This window comes from Dermacentor silvarum, chromosome 3 (genome assembly GCF_013339745.2).
Source record: "Dermacentor silvarum isolate Dsil-2018 chromosome 3, BIME_Dsil_1.4, whole genome shotgun sequence".
Taxonomy (NCBI): Eukaryota; Metazoa; Arthropoda; class Arachnida; order Ixodida; family Ixodidae; genus Dermacentor; species Dermacentor silvarum.
In genome coordinates, this window is record NC_051156.1 from 104,083,355 (window position 1) to 104,107,894 (window position 24,540).

At 49.7% G+C, this 24,540-nt stretch overlaps 1 protein-coding gene across 1 annotated transcript in view; it reads right to left on the minus strand.

Moving 5' to 3' along the window:
* The window catches only part of LOC119444632 (nose resistant to fluoxetine protein 6), an 81,655-nt gene that overhangs the window by 39,800 nt on the left and 17,315 nt on the right, over positions 1-24,540 (minus strand). The window contains exons 5-8 of the mRNA XM_049664676.1: positions 23,794-23,889; positions 23,237-23,402; positions 19,717-19,796; positions 18,757-18,879 (exon numbers count right to left, since the gene is read on the minus strand). Of these exons, the coding sequence (XP_049520633.1) occupies positions 18,757-18,879; positions 19,717-19,796; positions 23,237-23,402; positions 23,794-23,889 (465 nt within the window). The remainder of the gene's footprint in view (positions 1-18,756; positions 18,880-19,716; positions 19,797-23,236; positions 23,403-23,793; positions 23,890-24,540) is intronic.

Sequence of the window (24,540 nt, forward strand, 5' to 3'; positions counted from 1 at the left end):
TGACGAAGAACCTTGTAGGGACCGGTGTAACGTGAGAGCAGCTTCTCTGATAGGCCAATGCGGCGGCATGGCGACCATAGGAGGACCAGAGAGCCAGGCGTGAAGTGCACGCTTCTGTGTCGGCTATCGTAACGGGACTTCTGCGCTGCTTGCGAAGCAGAAAGTCGATCGTGGGCAAGTTGACGAGCGGCACGGGCTCGAGCTGCGACGTCACTGGCGTATTCAGTAGGCGAGTGAGGAGCCGAAGGAAGGAGAGTCTCGAAGGGCAATGCAGGATGTCGGCCAAACAGTAGATAAAACGGTGAATATCCAGCGGTGTCATGCCGCGAGGAATTGTACGCAAAGGTAACAAAGGGTAACGTGCAGTCCCAGTCCTGGTGATCTGGTGAAACATACATGGCCAGCATCTCGGTTAGCGTTCGGTTCAGACGCTCGGTCAATCCATTCGTTTGCGGATGATAAGTGGTGGTGAGCTTATGTTCAGTGGAGCAAGCACGAAGAATGTCATCTACCACTCTTGATAGGAAGTACCTCCCGCGATCGGTGCGGAGCTGCCGAGGGGCGCCATGATGTAGAATTACGTCGTGTAGGAGAAAGTCAGTGACGTCTGTAGAACAGCTTCTCGATAAAGCCCTGGTGATTGCGAAGCGCGTGACATAGTCTGTCGCGACCGCAACCCATTTGTTTCCCGAGGTGGACGTAGGGAAAGGGCCTAGAAGGTCAAGGCCGACGCGGAAGAATGGCTCTGCAGGGATATCAATAGGTTGTAGCTGGCCTGCAGGCAGCGCTGAAGGGCGCTTGCGGCGTTGGCAGCGTTCACAAGTAGCGACGTAGCGGAGCACAGAACGGTACATACCAGGCCAGAAAAACCGGCGTCGGATGCGGGCGTAAGTATGCGAGACACCTAGGTGACCGGCAGTTGGTACGTCGTGAAGCTGGTGAAGAACACTGGAGCGAAGATGGCGGGGTAAGACAAGCAGAAGCTCTGGGCCATCTGAGCTGAGATTACGACGATACAGAACGTTGTCGTGTAGCTCAAACAGGCGAACAGAATGGTCTGGTGATGGAGAGGTAAGACGGTCGATGATGAGCCGTAAGGACGCGTCTCGTCGCTGTTCGGTGGGGATATCATCCAAAGCAAGGATGGACAGTACGCAGGCGTCGGAGTCAGGGTCAATGAGGTCGGGAGCATCGACAGGGTGACGTGATAAGCAATCAGCGTCCTGGTGCAATCGTCCAGACTTGTAGTGCACAGCAAACGAGTATTCTTGAAGCCGTAATGCCCAGCGGCCGAGACGTCCAGACGGATCCTTCAGCGACGAAAGCCAGCATAGAGCATGATGGTCTGTAATTACAGAAATAAAAATGACAGCAGATCCACGAGGTGAATGATGATGAGTGGGCGAAGCTCCGGAGGGAATCATCGGATCTCCCGCTTAAGGATAGTAGTTTTATCTAGCTGTACAAACGCGTTAGACAATGTGCAGTACTCTCTAGTAAGGGGGAGCGGCCACAACGTCTTACGCAGCCATTTACACACTGAACGTGCACCTGTTTGTCCGACGCCGTCCATGACGTGCTGAGAGAGTATACCCGCCGTTCGCACAAAACGCGCGCGGCGTTGGTGACTGTTGCCGGAGCCTCTGGGCAGCGGCTCGGAGGTTTTCGACGAGATCAGAACGGGACACTCGTCGAGCAGCGTCGGAAGTCTTTACCACTTCTCGCCTCACAACGTTTTATTGCGATAGCAATTATATGGACACTCGCTAGAAACGCGATTTCTGCTGTCGGCGTCGCCGTCGCCGTCGCCGTCGCCGTGAGGTTCCGTATGACGTCAATGGAGATGAAATCGTCGCCGCGCGCCGAACGCTGTATGTGCGAGTGAAAGGGCGCGAGGGACGCCCGCTTTCACGGGGAGTGAACGCACGGCGGAGAACAAACGCGCGTTCTGCTCTGTGCTCCATTAAGGGCTGCAGAAGTAGGCGTCTCTTTCCTCCTCTACAATCACCATATATAGAGCAAACGTGCCTTCTTCCGACGCACGAAAGGCCGTGGGGGGGAGGGGGAGGGAAGGGAGGCGACGTTTAGCTGCGGCACCAAGTGCCTATTTATATCAGAGACTCCGGCAACAGTCACCAACGCCGCAAGCATTTTGAGCGAACGCGGGCAAAACGCCGACGGCGTCGACAACAGTTCTGCGTGTTGCCGGTGCTGCTGCATGTCCAAGTTTATACAGCTGATAAAGCTGCTATCATTACTCCGTATAGCTGTCTTCAAATTTGCTATCGCAATTGATGCTTCACCTTTCAGGTGAAACTGCGACAACTTTTTTATATAAATAGGCATTGTGTGCCGCAGCTAAACGTCGTCTCCCTTCCCCCCCCCCCCCCCCCCCCCCACGGCCTTTCACGTGTCTGAAGAAGTCGCGTTTGCTCTACATATATGGTGACTGTAAAGGAGGAAAGAGATGCTTAATTCTGCAGCCCTTAAGGGAGCACGGCGCAGAACGCGCGTTTGTTCTCCGCCGTGCGTTCACTCCCCGTGAAAGCGCGCGTCCCTCGTGCCCTTTCACTCGCACATACAGCGTTCGGCGCGCGGTGCTAATTTCATCGCCTTTGACGTCATACAGAACCTCACAGCGACGGCGACGACGACGACGGCGGCGACGCCGACGGCAGAAATCTGCTTTGGAGTGTCCATATAATTGCTATCGCAAGAAAAGTTCGACCAAACAAGTAAGGTCTGAATTTGGTGACAGCCCACACTAAAGCCAGGCACTCGCGTTCAGTGATGGAAAAGTTTCGCTCAGACGAGAAGGCGACTGGCGTAGGCGATGACACGTTCCTTGCCGTGCTGTGTTTGGCCAAGGACAGCCCCAATTCCATGACCACTGGCATCAGTGCGAAGTTCCGTAGGCGATGAGGGGTCGAAATAGGCCAGTATTGGTGGTGTAGTGAGTAGGCGGACGAGGACAGAAAACGAAGCTGCTTGTTTGGGTCCCCACAGCTGCGGCACAAGTGCCTATTTATATCAGAGGCTCCGGCAACAGTCACCAACGCCGCACGCATTTTGTGCGAACGCGGGCAAAACGCCGACGGCGTCGAGAACAGTTCTGCGTGTTGCCGGTGCTGCTGCATGTCGAAGTTTATACAGCTGATAAAGCTACTATCATTACTCCGTATAGCTCTCTAGAAATTTGCTATCGTAATTGATGCTTTGCCTTTCAGGTGAAACTGCGACCACTTTTCTAATTGGCTGACAAGAGGCGAAGAGCACGCTCAAGTGGAGAGTTTCGATGGGGCCGAGTCAACACAGTGATAACCGGATGAGGAGGGTGGTGCCGGCGTCAGTGATTCGTCCGCTTCCTCTTAAATAGCTTGCGGTGCCTGGTCGAAAATCGCGGCGGCGTGCAACTGGCATGTTAAATATGCCACTAAAACGGATCATCAGAAAAGAAGAGTTGACACAGCGATGTCGTATACGTGCCGAAAGAACTCGATACTGCCGCGGAATGTTTTTTTTTTTTATTATTATACGAAAATAAATCCATGCTTCACGGCAGCTCAGAGTAGCCAGTGCCTGAGCGATCGGCGGACAGCTTTCTTTTCCTTCGGAAAAGGGCAGTCTCTAGCTTCTCAGAAAGAAATTCAGTTTTGCTCGGCATATTCATGCGTCCTTTACCGCGTGCACGTCATTTTGACGTGCGATGCGTTTTCGAGGTTTGGTGATGTCGCGTGAGACAGGCGCAGTGGGGTTGGCCCGGAAATTTTTTGATCAATCGTGGAGGGCTGATTGCATATATGGTATAAATATGTTTTCGATTCGTGATGAAGGTGATGATGGTTTATTGGCATGCCCTTTTTAACGGGGCGGTGACAAGTAGTCACCTAGCCTGCATGATTTATTCAAGTAAAATGTACATGCTTCTCATTTTAGCACTTTTTGCATATATTTCCACAATCTTTTTTTTTTCACGAGAACGACAGGGGAGGCCCACGGGCTAGATGAAGGTTCTATGACGTCTTTTGTAATCATTTTGTCGACCTCGTTCTGGATGACTTGACGTTCGTGATGCGATACGCGATATGGATGTCGGCGTATAGGAGTGGCGTCACCAGTGTTGATTCGATGAGCCACGACAGATGTTTGGCCTAGAGGGCGGCCGTCAAAATCAAAGATGTCACGATAGGACACGATAGGACACCAGGACCCGGTAGAGATCTTAGGCTTGCGGCTGGGTCAGATCGGAAGCAATCATCTTGTTAATGTCGTCGAAAGACGAAGGCACGAAGTTAGTGGAGCAAGAAGGCGGCGAAACATCGGCATCCAAAGCGGCAATCTTGCAGGGGTCAATCGCAGAAATGGTGGCCAGCGACATGCCTTGCGGGATAACCTGAGTCAACAGGCTGACGTTGAGAAGCGGCACGACCACCGTATTGTCAGCAACGGAAACAATGGTGTGAGCCAGGGCGACATCGCGGGCTAACAGGACGTCTATAATCGGAGACAAGACGTAGTCGCCATCGGGAATGTCGCGTGAAGACGTCAAAGTAACGTATGTAACAGCTTGAGGTGGCAAACGAACGTGGTGGCGAGAGCATAAGCGTGGCGTTATGTCGGGTGGATGGGACAGCTCAAGTTGAAGAGCGCCGGTCGCACAATCAATGAGGGCAGAATGAGTGGACAAAAAATCTAAGCCGAGGATAAGGTCAGGGGGGCACTTCTCGATGACGGCAAATTCGACGGAAGTAGGATGACCATCAATGCAGACGCGGGCGGTGCACATCCCAAGAACGGCAGGAGTCCCTCCATCAGCGACGCAGAGGATGCGGGAGGCGGCATGCGTGAGCACTTTATGAAGGCGTCGACGAAAATCTGCACTCATTATAGAGATGTGCGCTCCAGTATCGATGAGCGCAGAAATAGTTACGCTGTCAACATAGACGTCTAACAAGCTTCATCTTGTCGGCAGCGTCAGAAGAGGATTTGCGGTGGCAGTCGTCAATGCAGCGTCACCTCCGGGCGCTGCATTGTTTAGTTTTCCTGATAGGCACGAGTAGGGCTGAAGGGGGACGACGAGCGGCGAGTCTGTGGTGAGCGAGACGACGGGCGACGGCCTGGAGGCGAGCGTGACTGGTGACCATGCGGCGACGGTGAGCGGCTACTTATCCTGGGGAAACATCGGCGTTGGGGAAATAGGACTGGGTTGAAGGCGGAAAGCGGGTGCTCTCGGGACGGCGGTAAGGGGTAGACAGCGTTCGAGGCGCCGAGGACCAGCGGGTGGCGCACTAACGGGCGACGTGGCCGATACGGTGGCAAGTAAAACATATCGGTCGATCGTCAGGGGTTCGCCACGCAGCAGGGTCGCGATATCGAGTAGCGAATCGCTGCTCTTGATAGGAAGAGGGCGGACGCCACGAAGTTTGTGTTGGGCTGGCAACGGTGCACACAGAGTGAATGCCCATGTTGGCGAGCTCCTGCCGGACAATGGCTTGAACGAATGGAGCCGTAATCGAGCTCGAGTCACCGGCGTGAATAGGAGCAGGGGTCATGGCCTCAAGCTCGCGGCGTACAATAGCGCTAATACGTCTTCTATATACGCAACATAAGACTCAGTAGCCGTCTGCGCACGTGACGCGAGCGTCTTTGTAGCGGCGATCTTCCGGCCAATGGGCTTCCCAAACAATTCTCGGAGTTTTTCTTTGCAGGTGCCCCAGCTCCCAATCTCAGCATCGTGATTATTGAATCATACTTTCGCAGTGCCTGTCAGGTAGATTATATTTGCCAACATCAGGGTAGGGTCCCATCTGTTGTTCTTACTCACGCATTCGTACTCCGCCAGCCAGTCTTCAACGTCCACGTCACCGGAACCGGAGAACGTGCCAGGATCCCGGGGTTGCACAAGCACGACCGTTGAAGTGGCGGGCGCTGATGTAGACACTGTGTCTTCCGCCATTGCAGACAGATGTCCGAAACGACGGCCGCTGCGAAGTTCCGTTGCGAGGCGAGACGTACCCCGCACCACCACCAAAGTGTGACGGAAGCGAGATAGAGGCGAAGGATATATTTACGAAATATATAAAGAGGACGCTAGGGCAAGATGTAGATGTAGATGTAGAGCCTTGGAGTTACTGGCACATACCCACTCTGGGGGATTGGCCAAGAACCGGGTAGTTTGAAATAGCAATCAGAAGGGAGATGTATAAAACAAAACAAACATAAATGTGGGAATATATACGCATCTGAGAATGAATAATAGAATATATCAAATGACTTGATTAGAATAAGGAGTAAATGATGGATTAAAAAAAAGTAGACAGCAAGTCGTCAAATTTGTAAAAATATTTCGGTACCCTAAGCCGTGATTCTGTCATCTAAATCTTTCTGACCCTGTAATGTAATTCTGGATGGCATCTACAACCTTCCCGTCGCTGTGCCCAAGGGTAGAGGCCCCCAATGATAGTAAATTTTGAACATTTAATTCTAATCTAAGAAGGCGGAACGGTGTTTCTAAGGTTCTTTTTCGCAATTCAGAATATCTTTGACAGGCAATGAGAAAGTGATCTAATGTTTCATGTTGTCCACAATAGGAACAGTTAGGTGAGGGAACCAGACCAGCTCTGTGTAGGTAAAAATTTAAAAATGGAATTCTGCAGCGTAGTCTAGTGATTGCGACTTCAAGTGATCGCGTTTGACAGAGTTTGCTATTCCAATAATGCGACAAGTGCTGAAAATCTGACGAGTTTGTTAAAGAAGGGGCGTGAAATTCACGCAGCATCATTTTTCTCCGAAATCGAGCCCCTATGATGAAAGCTGAAATCGGTAGAATATGAATTACCGGGCCATTCAGGGACGCTTTCGCCAACGAATCTGCCATTTCGTTTAGAAATAGGCCCTTATGCCCTGGTACCCACACCAATCTAATCAAAGCTAAGTGAGGGGGCACTAACGATTTGAAAGCTCGCAAAACTGGGGAATTATCGGACGCTGTGAGGGAGGAGCACAGAGATAAAGAATCCGTCACGATTACTGTGGAACATGTTGATGTATTGAGTTTACGGAGGGCTAGAACGACAGCTAAAAATTCCGCTAGAAAGATCGGTACGAAGTCTGGGAGGCGAAGAGAGAACGACCAATCAAGAATAGGAGAAAATATTCCAATTCCACACTTTTCTTCATTTTGAGAAGCATCAGTGGCAATAACTGTCTCGATCGGAACGTGCAAAAAGTAATCATTTAATATTGAGCTTAGCATGCGGTAAGATAATGCCTTTGCATTTTTAGGGAAAATATCATCATACTGAATTTTAATGGAATTGGTGTTGTAAACAACAGGACTCACCTCACGAATTTGTATGTTTATTTGATCTAGGAGAGTTTGAATAAAAATAATTTGTGGTGTGTGGAATCGCGGCCAGTACAATCCGAAAAACAAGTCCGGCTGGGAGATGAAAACTGTTTGTGAACGCCTTATAGGGGATTCATATAGTCTTAAATATGACTGCACAGCTAATAATCGAAACCTCGTAACAAGAGATGACATCCTAGCTTCCAGATGCAAAACTTCATTTGCTACAAATTTAGGTAGCCCTAAACATTGTCGCAAGGCCTGCCTCTCCAGAAGAACAAGGGGGCGAAGTTTATATGCAGGAGCTTCAGAGTACAGTACGCATCCAAATTCCAATACCGGTCGAACATACATGCGGTATATTGTTAAAAGCGTTGCTCTTCGCATTCCTGATCGACTATTGCTCAGTCTACGCAGCAAGCCAACCGCACGAATACCTTTTGTTGCAATATAGTCAATGTGTGCCTTCCATGATAGTGAACCGTCATATATCACCCCAAGATACTTGACTGTCTCTACTTGTGGGATAATATTTAGATGATAAGAGAGTGAAATATATATGGGGTCCGTTAATGGAAACGGTAGCACTGAGCATTTGTTAACGTTGAGACAGATGCATCGCATCAAGCCATCTTTCTATAGCAGACAAGTATGTCTGTAATACTTGATAAAGTTTTTGGATGTCATTTGCCGATGAAAAAAAACGCTATGTCATCAGCGTACACATAAGTATGTACATCATCATGACATGGGATGGAACTCATTAGAATATTAAATAAGACTGGAGAAAGTACTGCCCCTTGTGGAACGCCTCTTGACTGTGCGTACCTAGCCGATGCCGAAATGCCGCTTTGGAAGCAATAAAATTCTCTGTTCCTTAAAAATTCTGAAATCCATACTTGAAGGTATTTTGGAAGGTTAATCTTTTGAAGCTGATTGATCAATATCACATGTTCAACACTGTCATATGCTTTTGAGATATCTAGAGTGACTAATGCCGCATACTGTCTTTGGCGCCTTGCCAACTGAATACGGCTTTCAAAGTCAATATGGGCCTGCCATATAGAGCACTGTGATCTGAAACCAATTTGTTTCGGACTTAGAATCGATCGCTCATTAAGAAAATTTACGATACAAATATTGATAACTCTTTGAATAAATTTTACTAAATTTGAAGTTAACGCGATTGGCCTTATATTGTCTAATATATAGCCGTCACTCGGATTTTTAAGCAACGGAATGACCTTGGCAATTTTCCACTCCAATGGAACCCATGCCCTTCTGACGGAATAATTGATTATGTCTAATAAACATTCTGGTGATTCTTTATATAAAATTTTTAACATGGTCGAAGTGATTCCATCGGGGCCCGGAGCCGCTGATGGAAAGTTTTGTAAGATATCTGATAATTCAGTCTTCGAAATTTCCGTGAAATCTTCCTCAGATGGGGATAGCAATGGAGCTAAAGGTTGTTGGGCAGAAAAGCGACTTTCTAGCCCTCTAGCGATTACCTCCAACGAATTCTTTATTTCTTCTGGAGACAAAACTGCGGATTCTGCATTTATTGGTCGCGGAATCATTTTCTTGGCGCGTAGAAACCTAAACAGCGCGCGTTTATTGTTTGATTTAGAAAGAAATGCAAAATGCTGGGTGTCGTACTCATCTTTAGCCTTCAACACTGTCCGTCTAAAAGTACCTGCATAGAATTTGTAATCCAGCCAGTTTTGAGGGCATTGATTATGTAATAGTTTTTTCCAGGCTGCCTTCCTTCGCCTGTAGTCACGCGAACAGTCATCATTCCACCAAGGGGAAGAATTCGTTTTAACTGATTGTATAACAAATTGAGATTTTTCCCGCGAATCTTTTAAAACAGAACAAATGCTCAGTGTTTTCGATTTGAGATTAACATCAGTCAGAGAAGCCAATGCGGATCGCAAGGAATTTTGAAATTTACTGCAGTTTATCAAAGTACGCGCATTAGAAAGGCAGGAGGTAACTGGACGTAAAATATCAAAAATGATCGGTATGTGGTCGCTATTTGTGGCATGATCAACAGTCGACCAGGCGGCCAGGGAAATGCTTGAGCTTGCAAAAGTCAAGTCTAAGGCAGAAGCAGCCTGACCTCTGACGAAAGTAGGTCGTCCGGAATTTGCGCACGTAAGATTATTGTCCTGGGACCAGTTCCATAAGCGATTGCCACTCTGATCTGTTTTTAATCCCCATGTAATATGGTGAGAGTTAAAGTCCCCAGCTAGTAAAACATCTTTTCCGCAAGTAGTAATGATAGTATCCAAAGGGCGCGTGTCCTGAACACCTGAGGGAAAATATGCATTGGCTATAAAAAATGGCCGACAGGATGGAAGGCTTATGTCTAACACTAGTATTTCGTACTCGGAGGACAGTAGCTTTAGAGCTATCTTCGCCTTATGGCAAATTTTGGAAGATATCAGTGTCAATAAACCACCTCCTCTCGAAGATCGATCTAATCGGAATGAACGATAATTTTTTAAATGAAAATTTCTATCTGGTGTAAGCCAAGTTTCTTGCAACAAGATAATATCAGGATTTAACTGAACGGTAAGACAATCTAAATCTGTATAAGCAGCAAATATCGAACGACAGTTCCACTGTAATACTCTCAAAGATCCTATTTTGAAGATAGTATTGCAGAAGCAACAACCTTCTCCAAAATGTTCTCCTTGAGAACTGTACTGGGCGGAGACTTTTTGGACTTGTTCTGAGGGGACATAGAAGAAGCTCGGTTCAACGGGGACCGGCTGCGTTTTTCAGCCCGTGCATCCAGGTCAACGTCTGTGGAGACGTGCAGACAGTACGTTTTAGTGCGTCGTAGAGCAAGGGCTGGTTCTTGATCGCGTCGATCAGCATTACAGCCTACACTTCTGGGCCATGTCCGATCCGGGCATAAAGTGAGCAGAACGACTTTCCTCCGCGTCTTTGTCCGCTTCGCCATGGCGAAAAAATCGGCCCGAGACCGATTTGGCTCACAGCTCTGCCTGTTTTGCTGGGGGCGGATTTTTGCAAGATTTTGCCGCTTCCTACAGCTTTGAGACCAAGCACCAGCTGTGAACGTAGCCTAAACATCCTGCGCACGCGGCCTTAACCGGCACCTGAAGGGAAGCGGCGGAAATGTATACCGGAGATTTCGACCACCTGGGGTCTTTAACGTGCAACTAAATCCAACGGGCCTGTTGCTTCGGCTGCTAATGCGGCTGTCCGCATTTGTATTTATTCGCTGATGCGCAATTTAGCCAATAAATGCACTTAATCCCATTCTCGCCCAAAACTTTCACAGAGTGTCAAAGCTGCTGGAAACCACTGACAGTTTTTTTTCTATATGCAGACATGATTCGCTTTAAAGTACCACCCAATCTGAAGTCCAGGAATTAAATTGTGATAGTAGCACCGTTTCATGAATTATGGCAGCGCGAAGCGACGAAAACAAAGGGTGGGTAAAAAGTAAGGGGGGGGGGGTTGCGGAAAAATTCGGGGGGGGTTTGAAACCCCCCAACCCCCCCCTTGGCTACGCCACTGGATACGAATTATTGATAACTCTTTCAATCATTTTACTAAATTTTGAAGTAAAGCGATCGCCTTTTATATTGTCTAATATATAGCCGTCCACTCGATGTTTAAAGCAACGGAATGACCTTGGCAATTTTCCACTCCAATGGAACCCATGCCCTTCTGACGGAATCTGACGAAGAGCAGCGTGCATATGCGCCGCATATGCACGCTGCTCTTCAGGAGTCCTCACTATACCTGGCCTTCCCATAGCACTGTCACAACACAAGTCACTTGTTAGGCGGGTTCTTTTACATACGAAAGTGTGGTTACGTCACTCCTTGCTTCGTATACTACAGTTGCCACTTACCGGCAACCGCAGCTTATGCAACCGTAATCTTCACCGGGAAACGCTTGCGGCAAATGCTATGTGCAAAGGCAAGCGTTCTGGTTCTTTTTTTTTCCCTCACACGGCCGGCGCTGCCGCATCCTGATAAGTCGAGTTTTTGCCCACGCACACGACAAATGCACTCAGGGGTAGAGATATGCAGCTTTTTACTGTGATATAATTAGCTTACTGTTTCAAAAAATTTTATGAAGAGCCAACCTCAGTTGCTATCCGAGAATTGCGTTTAGAACACTTCTGGAGGTGGTTATTCGTGACGCTATGTTGCACTACGTCTTATGTGTGGCACTCCCGCTACCACCATGGTCTAAGCGCACGCGGGAGCCAACCGGTACTTCGAGCGCCACTTCCTCAAGGACCAGTTCGGAACCCAATGCAGCATTTATGCGACCACCTCTGGTCGCCTGCGAACACAGGCACAGCATCTCAAACGAAAGCTTCGGCGTCTTCAGCCAGAGGCGCAGCGACTCAACGACAGCGTCTAAACGACAGTGTCTCAAAACGCTAGCTACCACGGGGGAAGAGTCCGAGAACGCTCCCTTTACCAGAAGAACGCGGGTGGCGCTCGAAGACGGCGGACGCTCTCCGCATCGGCTCCGTCAATAATCACCTATTATTGCGGTGCTTCACGCCATTGTCCCAAAATTCTGGACTCATCGTCACCGCCAAGTTCTCTGCTCCACCCGGATACCACCCGCGCCCAGGTGGGCCCATTTTTCGGCAACTTCTGCGTGTTTGATCTCCACAACGGCTCCCCGCCGGGGGGGGGGGGGGGGGGGGGGGGGAGGGACCGCGGTTGGCGTTTGCCTCTTGCGTGGTGTGGTGCATCGGCTCCGTCAATTACTGACGAAAGCCACGGTCAATTTCGTGCAAACCCATCAATTTTGCTTCCATCGGACTCCTAAAGCTGCCCGGCACCCGAGGACACCAATCTCATCCAGGTGGGCCCATTTTTGGCAAACTTAGAGCGATTTTCCGTTCCGGCCTCGCGTTGCCGACGCTGAGCCTAACGGCTACGTCGGCGCGCGGGTGAGAACGGACCGGTCTTGCAAGATGACGGATCTCTCTGCTCAACGCGGTTACGATCCCGACGCCATGGCGTGGGCGACGATCCCGGTCCTCGAGGGACAGCAATCTGCGGCTGCGGACCCCATCCGCAACGAAGAACTCTTTCGCATGGTTGAGCGCCGCTCCCAGCGCAAAGCTATGAAAATGGCTCCATCGGCCCCGCCCGCCGGCAAGGCACCTTCAACTCAGACAGGATCCGCCACGCGTGCGGCACAAGGATCCGGCGCGAAGCGCAGCAAGCCTACAACGACGTGGAAGCCTAAGCCTCTGCCTCGACCACACCCAGAAGACTTTGTCGTCATCATCAAGCCTCGTGAGCCAGTGGCGCTACGAGACGTCTTTCAACGTGGCGCGCTCGGCGCCGCCTTCGTCACTCTCGTCGGAGTACAAAAGGCGGCGACGCTCAACCTGCTTCTCTCGCCGGAGCAGAACCTCATCATCGCTAGCACGCGGGAGGTCCAAACGGCGGACCAGCTGCTCGGCGACTTCGAGCTACAAACTGACAAAGGCAAGATGGCCGCCCACGGCCACCTGAAGCAACATGGCGAGGACGTCTGCTACGGCGTGGTCACGGTCGCCAACCACGAGACGACCGACACCCTACGCCAGGCTCTGCAGTGGCGCGCAGGCGAACTCTTGGATATACGAAAATTCGGCACATCGAACAAGGCACAACTCACCTTTGCTGGCAGAGTCAAGCCTCGCTACATTCATTACAACTCGGAAATCACCTTCGTTCAACCCTATTACTGGACCATTCCGGCCTGCGGACTGTGTGGCACCGTTGGACACCGGGCTGATTCGTGTCCTAACCCAGCCAATGCAAAGTGCGGCCTGTGTGGACAGCAGGCGGAGCTAGTGGAGGGGGTGCGGACCCCTCACGAGTGCAACCCAAAGTGCGCGGTCTGTGGAGGAAGCCACGCCACCAACTCGCGCGAATGTACAGCCAAATACAGACAACCCAAGATGACCACCCCTCAGCAGAGCGGCCTCCCCAAGTCGGGGAAGAAGACTCGTAATCATGCGGCGTTCTCGCACGGCGGATCACGCTACGTCGACGTCACAACGCAGCAGGCGCCACCACGTGGAGGTGACGTCAAGGGCCAAGCGGCGCAGCAGCAGCCACCACACGACGGCAAGGGGAACCGCGGCCAGCAGCAACAACAGCGAAAGGATGCGGGAGCCGGTGCCTGGGCGAACGCAGTGAAATATGGCAAACAGGTGAGCGGTCCCGGTGGGGCAGCCTCCCCTTTCCAATCCCCCCCCTCCCTCTCCTACTCTAATTGCCGAGGAGATCCGTAAGCACACGGAGCCTCTCCGCGCTAAAATTGCGAGCCTTGAGGCTCAACTCTCCAACCCACCGTCTGCTCCTACCTCCCCCTCCGCCTCCAATGCGGAGTCCATGGATAGTGAGATTACGCTGCCGAAGCCGTCGGGCCATGATTCTTTTGAGACTATGGAGGCGCGCCTCAGCGCAAAAATGGAGCTCCTGATCGGCACCGCGATGGCCCAGATGCTCGCGAAAATTGATGAGCTGATCACGAGTAAAGTTAATCAAGCTGTCGCTGCGCAACTCCACACGCTGCGCAAAGCGGGTCCCCTTAGGGACGTATCCGGCCGCCCCTCCAAATTTTCGTGTCGCATTGTAGACATTGACGATGACGAAGACTGCACCCTGGCAGGCCTAGGTGCCAAAACTCTGGTCCTGCCTACTGGCTCTGGGGCAGCTCCACTCACTCTTAACGCCCAACCTAACCATGGCGGGAACCCCTAAAGTTAGGCGTTCTGCCCCCTCCAAATCGGCGTCCCCCATCATCATAACCCAGTGGAACTGTCGGGGCCTCCGCTCTCGCACCAAGAGAGCGGACCTCCGACTTTTCCTCTCAACCTTCGAGCATCTGCCCGCGGTGGTTGCCCTCCAAGAGCCAGGGAAGGGCGCCACCCTTACGAACTATTCGACGTTCCAGCAGGACCCCTCGTCTTGTCTCTGCGTTCATCGAAATTACACAGCTAACAAGGTCTATCTTGACCTCCAAACCGACTATTCCTACGTAATGGTGACTCTCCTCCCGCTCCGCAAACAGGACCCATCCATTCACATCCTCAACGTATACTGCTCTCCAAAACTCCAAAACGTCTCATTCGCGGACCTCTTCAGTCGTGCGCTGAGAGTTGCGGGCCGGGACCCCCTCCTGATTGTGGGCGACTTCAACGCCCCCAGTCGGGTCTGGGGGTACCGCCGTGAAGAGAAGCGTGGCCGCAAGTTGGCGGAGCTTACGTCCACGCTGGGCCTCACTCTTCACACTGACCCTGTCCACCCAACTCGGATTGGCAACTCCGTGACCAGGGACACCTGTCCGGATTTGACCTTCACACGCAACATTCAGTTCGCTGACTGGGTCAATACTGAGGAAACCCTCGGTAGCGACCATTGTCTCATCAACACAACCATTCGCACACGCCCCATGGCACGACCCTTCAAACAAGCCCACATCCCAGATTGGACGAAATTCAGACAAAATTGGCAGGACACTGTTCCCATACACACGCACGGCTACCAGGCCTGGTCCCAGCAATTGGTTTCTAGCTTGCGTTCTACGGAAACACACATCAAACTCTCAGAGGCGGTCTCGGATGTGGATAACCACCTCCTCCACCTTTGGGAAGCCCGGCACAGCCTCGTCCGCCGATGACGCCATCAGAAACACAATAGGCAACTAAAATCTCGCATAGCAGAGCTTACCCAGAAGGCGGCAGAGTATGCGGCCCAGCTCGCCGACTCCAACTGGGTTAGCCGCTGCAATACGGCTGCGCGACAAATGTCCAGCCGAAACACATGGCGTCTCTTTCGCGCCCTCATTGACCCCACACAAACCCGCACTGAAACGCAGAAACACTTGCAGCGCGCCATCCACGGCTTTGCTGGTAACACAACTCAGCTAGCACACAAGCTCAGGGACCAATACCTGTGCACTACCCAGGATACCCGAGGGACTGGCATACTCATATGCAGGCTCTGAGAATGCCGAGCTGGATCAACCTTTCCAGTTCCATGACCTGAAGGCAGCCCTGGCCAAAATGAAACGTGGCACTGCACCCGGACGGGACAAAATTACAGTCAAGCTCCTGGCAAACCTACCGAGACTCGACTTACAATTCACTGTTGGCATACTTCAATTCTATCTGGCTGGGAGAAGTGCCCATCCCTATCGATTGGAAGACAGCACTTGTCACCTTTATTCCTAAACCTGGCAAAGCCGTAAATCCGGACAACCTCCGCCCCATCTCTCTCACCTCTTGTGTGGGCAAGTTAATGGAGACGATGGTGCGGGACCGGTTGTCTACTTTCATGTAAGACCATAACACATTTGCGGACACCATGTTCGGGTTTCGCCCCCACAGATCCGCACAGGATGTCCTCCTCCAACTTAATCGGGAAGTCCTAGACCCCATCGAATGCCCCCATAACGACAAGGTGGTTCTGGCCTTGGACCTTAAGGGAGCATTCGACAACGTCACTCATGAAATCATCCTAATTCATCTCTCTCAAACCAACTGCGGGCGTAACGCTTTTCAGTACGTCTTACAATTTCTAACACAGAGACACGCATACTTGCACATACAGGACACCGAACATGGCCCATACACTCTAGGGTCCAGAGGTGCACCACAGGGCGCTGTCCTCTCCCCCCTATTGTTCAATCTGGCCATGAAGAACTTGCCTGCCCAGCTGGAGGCTGTCCCGGGGGTGCAACACGCACTCTACGCGGACGACATCACCATCTGGACCACGCAACGCTCTTTGGGAGACATGCAGGCCAACCTGCAGCAAGCGGCGACCATAGTGGACCGATATGCTCACGCTTGTGGCCTCCAATGTTCTCCCCAAAAGTCTGAATTCGTGCATCTCCGCCCCTCGCCCAAATGCACGTCCAAAATTGCTCTCTCTCTAGAGTATGGTCGAATCCCTGAACAACACGAAATTAGAGTCCTCGGACTTTTCATCAACCAACACCGCCGGTCCGACACAACACTAGGGAAGCTGCGGAAGGTGGGGGACCAGGTGGGCCGCATGGTCCGCCGGGTTTCCAACAAGCGCGGGGGTCTCAGATGCAAAGATGCCTTGCGGCTGGCTAATGCATTTGTGACTAGTCGAATCTTGTATTCGACTCCATACCTCCATCTCCGCAAGCATGAGGAGGACGCCCTTGAGGTCATCCTCCGAAAGATGATTAAGCGGGCCCTTGATCTCCCGGTCAGCACCTCTAACCAGCGCCTTCTGGGCCTGGGGATGGTGAATACGTATCGGGAGCTCAAGGAAGCTCATCTTACCAACCAAATCACACGTCTTTCTCAGACACTGTCGGGTCGCCGCCTCCTTGCCCGACTACACCTCCAACCGCTCAGACAGATGGAAGAGCGCGTACGTACGCCACAAGAATGGCGCTATGCCCTGCACGTGCGCCCTCTTCCCCGGAACATGGCATGCACACACCATGATGGCAGACGCCTGGCTCGGGCGGAGGCCCTGGCGCGCCATTATGATTCCAAACCCGTCGTTTTCTACGTGGATGCCACCGGCCCACACCATGGGGGATGGTTTACGGCCGCGGTGGTCCACGAAGGCAAAACAGTTAACGGCCTTAGCTTTCGCGCTAGACATAACATATGCGGAGGAAGTCGCCATCGCGTTGGCTGCATCCGATTCTCGCTCTCAAACCACCATTACCGACTCGCGAGGGGCCTGTCGGAACTACGAACAGGGTCAGATACCATTCCTGGCCTATCGCGTCCTTCAATCTAGCTGCCGAACCGGGGACCCCGACCCCCGATACGTCGTTTGGGCTCCTGCTCACATGGGATTAGAGGGAAATGAGGCAGCGGATGCTGCCGCCCGCGCGCTTTCTCACCGGGCTCCTTATTTCTCTGACCCCGCCGATCAGGACTCCACCCCAAACCCAATCTACTCGTATGCAGAAATTACAGCTTATTATCAATCCGGCCACGAACTCTACCCCCGCCCGCGTAGAGGCCTCAAAAAGGAGGAGGAGCGTCTCCTGTTCCGTCTCTTCACGAACACTATGCTGTGCCCGGCGGCTCTTAAACATTTCGATCCGGCCTTTACTGGAGCTTTCCCGCCCTGTGCGGAGAAGTCTTCGGACCTCTACCACATGGTGTGGGCTTGCCCATCCAACCCTGCCTTTTCCCCCTTACCCAACCCTACCCGAGAGGACTGGGAGGCTGCCCTGCTTGGCTGCTCAGACCTACGGGCCCAAAAGGTCCTGGTTAAGCGCGCCCAGGCGGCGGCTACTGCCACTGGGGTCCCGTACTAGGGACTCCACCTAGTGTTTGTAAGGGGCGGCCTCTTCAGGGTCGTCCCGAGCATACCTCCTCGTACGTTTTGTCGTACAAATAAAAGTTTTTCACCACCACCACCCTTTACCAACAGTACCTGTGGCACTGGTACCATCGCATGGTGGCACCGAACCACCATGTGGTTTTTTCCACACTGACTGCACAATCTCCGGGATCGGCCTACAAAATCGGTTAGACATTCACAAAAAAATAGTGGTTAGTTTTCAAAGAAAACAAAATTATGGGGTTTTATGTGCCAAAACCACCATATGATTATGAGGCACGCCAGTTTCCAAAGAAAGCTAAGCGCTTTAAAAAAGTTCGGCAGCACACTTAAGATGGCTTACGTGTGGGAATGCGAGAGCATTATACTGTTTGTAGACATCGGAATGTCATGAACGCGCTCATTGTATATACACTCTAGACGTGGCGCCATCTCCGCCGCATTGTCTTTGCCGTTACGTGCCCAATGACGCACGCACTAGTCCGGACCTTTAGTAAGCCACACCCGCCGAGCTGCCGTGGCGTCGTGGAAGCGTACTCGTCTCGCACTTCAGAGGCCGGGGCTCGATTCCTACCATGACCGAAATGTACCAAATTTTGACTTCAAAGTTATTCATTTAATTTTGTTTACAGGAACCTCCTTGAAAAATGTGACGTCGATCCTAGCATTTCTTGACATACGATTTACTTTTTGCGGCTTCGGTCATTTTTGGCACCATCTACCAGTCACGCCGACGGATTTTCGTGTAATGGGGCACATAATGCTTTCGCATAAAAACGGTTCCGCGTTTATTTTAATGTAACTTGGGAAAACCAGCGAAAAAAATTTAGATGCAAACACGAAGGAAAGAAGAGAGACCCCAACGCTTATTATTTTAATAACTACCTTGAACTCACTTTGGACGTGCATAAGTACACACATTACTCATATGAGGAAGCCTAAACATTCGTAAGTGGTAGTGGCTTCTGATTCAGTGCCAAGTTTTTTTTTTCAATCAGTAGATAGTCCAATTGATGTATGTGCTTCACGATGAATGATAGGACTGTCACTTACGAAACGTCGCCACCCGAGCTGACACGCGAAGGCCCAATCTGTGCTTTATGCGTGAAGTAGGCGATGAAGGCGTTGCACCCGATCGACACCGACACCATGGCAGCGATTCCCAGCCGTCCGTTTCTACAAAGCACCGGGCGAAACAAACAGAAAAGCGGTAAAAGTTATAAATGCAAACGGCTCTTTAGATAACACAATATTAACGCTATCTAACGGCCATATTTTATCCATTACGCTATCAAACGGCAGCATAATTACCAACAGGTTAGAGTAATATTGGTATCAGGCTACTGGCACTGCATTGGACAGCCCGTCGGACAGCGACAGAATGGTTTTCCTCAGGTTAGTTTATTGTGGATAATATCCCAATCATCAACACGAGTGTTGACATTACAACATGACATTACATTGCGATTTGCCTCTTTCGTAACGCACACATTGCAACACGTTGTTTGTTTGTTTCTCAGACTTTAACAGTTGATAAACTATAACCCAGCACCTACCCTCATGTGCATGTTTCCCCACGTAATCAAGCACTGGGAACATTCCACCAAAGATACCTTGCAATGAAATGTGTTGACGCGTACCCATTAGTCGCATGTTGTTTTACTATATTGAGAAACGCAACCCTACAACCCTACGCGGAGCGCACTGGTAGCCGCGCAGCCGTATTTATTTCATTAGGGTGTCGGCACGTATACAGTCATTATTAAACGAGTATAGCGGTGTTGGCGTCTACACGAGTATGGCCTGCAGGCTGTCACCGTTTACTGCAGTAAAAGGTGTTGGCTATTTGGTTACCTTGACGCACTACACTTGTGGCTCTTCATGGTGGAAATTGGTGTAAACAAGTATAAGTGGTCCGTGGAGCTGAAAATACTCTATGTGACTGAGGAATGGCAAGCCACGTGACTCGACAACAGCTATAGACATCTGCAAAAAACTGTGCTCGTCACTCACATGGAGAGTAGGATGCAAAGGATGGACACGAGGGTGAAGATCTGCATGTCACATGCTATGTACCACAGGTGGCCGGAGCACTGCGTAAAAACGAGCAAGTGAGATGCTGCGTTTACAGAGACAGCTTTTCTTCGGTGACATGATGTGCAGCCCTGCGCAAACTACACAGCATCGCGTTGAGTTATAGGTTGATTTGCTAATCAGTTTTGCAGCTAAAGTGTTTATGGCTAGGTTTCCGTGCATTTTTTGCTGTGCATTTGCAAAAATGTGACCTGATCCTGGTGATTGGGAAAAAAGGGTCCAAGTGCAATTGCCCGTACCCCTGTGGGCTCCGGGTGGTGAGCTCCTGTACCTGTTACGGGCCCTTGAACTACCCTTGATACTCCTGGGACCTAAAGAGGTCCCATGAACAAGGGTAACAGATACTACGATCGGTTCTTAGACAAAAAAGGTCTATCTGCGTCGGCCATGTCTACGTGCGCACCATCCTCTCTTTGTCGGCGTTCCAACCGCTTGCGTGCCTAGTTTCCTACCACTCTCCCATGGTTCTATTCTCTCGCCGACTTTATTTAACATTGCGATAATGAAGCTACCCGCATTACTAGAACAAATACCAAACCTAGAACATAATCTGTACGCCGATGATGTAACTATTTGGTGCTGTCGAGGATCACCAGGATGGCAAGAACACATTATTCAATGTGGACTAGATACTATACGTGACTACGCCGAAACACTAGGGGTAGAATGTTCCCCTCAGAAATCAGAATATATTGTCATTAGTGAAGACGTTAGCAAGCGAGCCGAAGAATATAAAAATTTAATCAAACTTCGAATGAAAGACGCAATCTTACCCCGCAAGAATACCATAAGAATCCTCGGTTTTTTTCTACAGGACAATGGTAAAGCATCAACATGGGTGCAGAAGCTGACCGTACAACTGGAACAAATCCTTGCAATGATACGTAGAATAACTAGACAAAGGAGAAGAATGAAAGAACATGAACTTCGTAAGGTTATAAAAGCCTTGATCTTTTCTAGGATAATGTACTATCTACCATACGCTAAGATAACCAGCACTCAGCGCAAAAAGATAGACATTATAATTAGAAAGTGTGCTAGACTTGCCCTGGGAGTTCCTAAGTTTGCACCTAACCATAAAATTGAAGCAACCGGCCTCTTTAACTCACTAGAAGACAGAATTGACATGCACAATCAAGCACAAATACAGAGACTTAAATCATCTAATCAGGGTCGACGAATACTGAATAGATTGGGATACGAAACCGCTAACTTACCCCCAATTCCCCCGAAACTACCACCACGGGATGATCTGCCAAGGATAACCGTAGATCCCATTCCAAAAAATATGCACCCGGAAAAGAATCGAAATAGGCGCTCAATAAGAACAAATGTAATGCAGAGGACAGAGGATAAAAGCACGTACTACACAGATGCCAGTCATAATGCCGAAATCAGCAAAGCAGCGGTCGTGGGCCATGACTCGACGCTTGTGAAAAATTACTTGGGAGTCCCAACGCCTCACGACGCGGAATTGCTGGCAGTAATGCTCGCCATAACGGAAATGACACACACATCTGACACGATCACAATCCGAACAGACAGTCAAAGCGCTTGCAGAGACATTCAAAATGATGACCTTCCTTACCCCATACGCACAAAGCTCCACATGTACATGCATGCTCACCCCCTTCTACGCATACACATACAATGGGTTCCAGGCCATCAAGGATTGCGAGGAAATGTAAGAGCACACCAGCTCACCCGCGCAGAAAATCCGGGACCTCCTATCCTTTGGCCTGTCGAAGATACTTACAACCCCAGAGAAGAGCAGAAGATGCAGCGGAACGAAAGGATACATACTTTGAAGTCTCGCAGGGAAGCATCAACAATTCTCAACACACCATCCTACACGCATTCGAGAGAGGACGCTTCAATCATACGAAAAGCACCCAAACACACACATTATTCACACTACACTGTACGCATTATATTAACAGGGACCTAGGCTCCCCCATTTGTAAGCAGTGCGGGGCCTATCCATCAAATAAACACATCTTGTGGGAGTGCCCTGCAAACGCCATCTTCAAAAAGACAATACTTTCCAAATTACCCCACAACCAGCGTCCTGGCAGCTGGGAGGAGTGGCCCCCACGAAGGTTTGAAAAACTATGGTGGCCGCTTCTGGTGCAGCACGTCAAGAACGTTCTGGGCCAGGAGGCATGAGCCTACCAGGAGGCCCGGACTTGGGCTTTAGTTCCTTCGGGGCTAATAAATGTTATTTCTCTCTCTCTCTCTCCCATGGTGGTGGCACCGTCGCGCGTGTGTATAAGACAAGGTGCTATTCTCCATTTTTAATTTCCCTTCTCTTCTCTCGTCGTAATGGGGAGGCCGCGTTTACTCCACACTCCCGGCGACAATTGCATTCTCGTCTCTCTTCCTGCCTTCGCTCTTTGTAGGCGCGTTGCTCCTTGAGAGTACGGACTATAGGTGATACGAAAATGAGTGTACGTACCACGTATCGTCACGATGACCACCCATCAATACAATAAATATGTTCGTACCTTTGTTCAAAATTCTATGTCACCTCTGTGTCGTGTGCTAAACAGCTTCTCTGGTCATTCACCTTCACAGAGTGGAATGGCTACGGTTTGGATGGAGCTCTATACAGCGCATTCAGCGATTTTAGCAAATAATTATGACTATGTTAATCATCTCACAATATTTATTTTGCGTATATAAACTTGTGTTCTTAGACGTATTCCCAAATTTGGCGGGGTATTTATTTGAACGTTCCCATGAGAAGAACCTAACGTGGACACATTGAGACGTGGCACTACAGCGTGACGTTATACGGATTGTAAAATTTAGCTTTTAACTACTACTATTTTAGTTACACTACTTCGTTAAAGCTTCGGAAATATCCCTTTTCAGTCACGAATTACGATGGACTGCCGATAAACCCGTCAAAGTTAAAATATTTTATGTGAAGACGTTACGAACTTAGCTGAAAGAAAATCGCCGAAGGAATACGCCAGGATGATGCTTTCCAGTGCCCCTTGCAAAAAAAATATGGTAGTTTATCCGCAGAACGTCTGCAGAAAAGGTGCCACCACTGAATGCAGAAAGCAAGCGGACAGTGTGCAAATTTTCTGACACCGTCTGTCAAACTCCCCCCCCCCTCCCCTACTACCTATTGGTGCATTTTTTTTTCTACAAAAGTACTGCAGTACCTGCAAGGTAACGTGGATGCCATGCAAAACTATCTCTCCGCCTCCATCAATGTAGATAGCAGCTACAGAGGAAAAGCTTTCTTCTAATCGTTCCTTTCTTCCCAGCTCAATCGGTACTGCTACTCGTTCTATTCCGTGGCGGTAAATGTCTGCCGTTAGATGATGTGCCATAAAGTGACCTCATAGGCGGGCATAGCCGGGACGAATGAAGAGTACATGCACGCCCTACTTTCGATATTCCAAAACGTAAGAGACAGTAAACCCACAATGCGGACGTGCGTGAGCCAGTTGTTGTAGTGCAGGAGCACGGCTGGCCAGCTCTGGTAGCACTTGGCGACCTTGCCCGGCAACCACTGGTCGGCAGCGGGGCCGCGCACCACCAAGGGCAAGAGGAACACCACACCCAGCAGAAACGCCGTCGGCACGGTCAATCTGCGGACCCATCGGAAGGGAATAATACATGACGGAGGTACATATTTACGCAATAAGGGAATAGTATACATGTCGCAGGCCTGACAATTAAAAATAATAATAAATTTCACTGTCATCTGGATCGCGCTAATGTTACAGCATTGTTACGGTGTCGTTCTTATGGGCATATCTAATATGTCAGCGAGATAATTCTTCCCTCTGCAATAAACGCTGTGATAAACAACCTTACATCATGCATGATTAACTGTAACAGAACCAGAAAATGGAATGTCGCTGAAGCCAACGTTTCGACACAGTGACTTGTCTTCGTCAGGGCCATCTTCCTGTGAACCTCTCTCTCATGATGCCCGAGCGTCAAAAAATGCAGAGAAAGAAAGGAGCGCTTACGCACCTGATGTAGCGTCTTATCTCAGCCGTGAAGAAAACTATTATCCTTGAACGCATGTCCTTGAGCTTGGGATACATCTGGTACACTAGAAGGAAACCACTGAAAAAGAAAAAGACAAAACACTGGTGTCTCTCACCAACACCAATCTACAAATAGTGTGAAAAACAATATAGTCTTTGGAGCACTGTCAATCGATGCCAGTGATCATTTGCCTGTTTTTTTCTATCTTAGGAAAAACATTAAGGAAGAAAGAAATATAATAAGTGTCATAAATTTAGAAGGATAGATTAATCTAAAATTGATATGTTCAAGCAGATCGTGCTTGATGCAGACAGCTCCGAAGTCCTGAACGAAGACCACTCTTCGGTCTATTTTTCAAGATTTTACGAAAAGATACTGGACTTATACTACCAGACATTCCCAGTAGTTATATGGAAAAACAGAAAAACGTTAGGAAACCATGGATGACACCTCCAATGTATAAGCAAATACAATACAGGAACAAGCTGTTTCAAGAGTCCTCGAGACTGAAAGATAGCGATAAATTCAATGAATATAAAAAGTATCACATTGACCTGAACAAGAAAATCAGGAAGGCAAAAGACAATTTTGACGGCAATAAATTTGATGGCGTTGATAATTCCAATAAACTATGGAATATCTATAATGAAATCTGTCATTCAAAGCCCCCCGATTCGATCCCTGATGAAATGAAATTTGCTGGCAAAGTTATCACAGGTCGAGACCTTT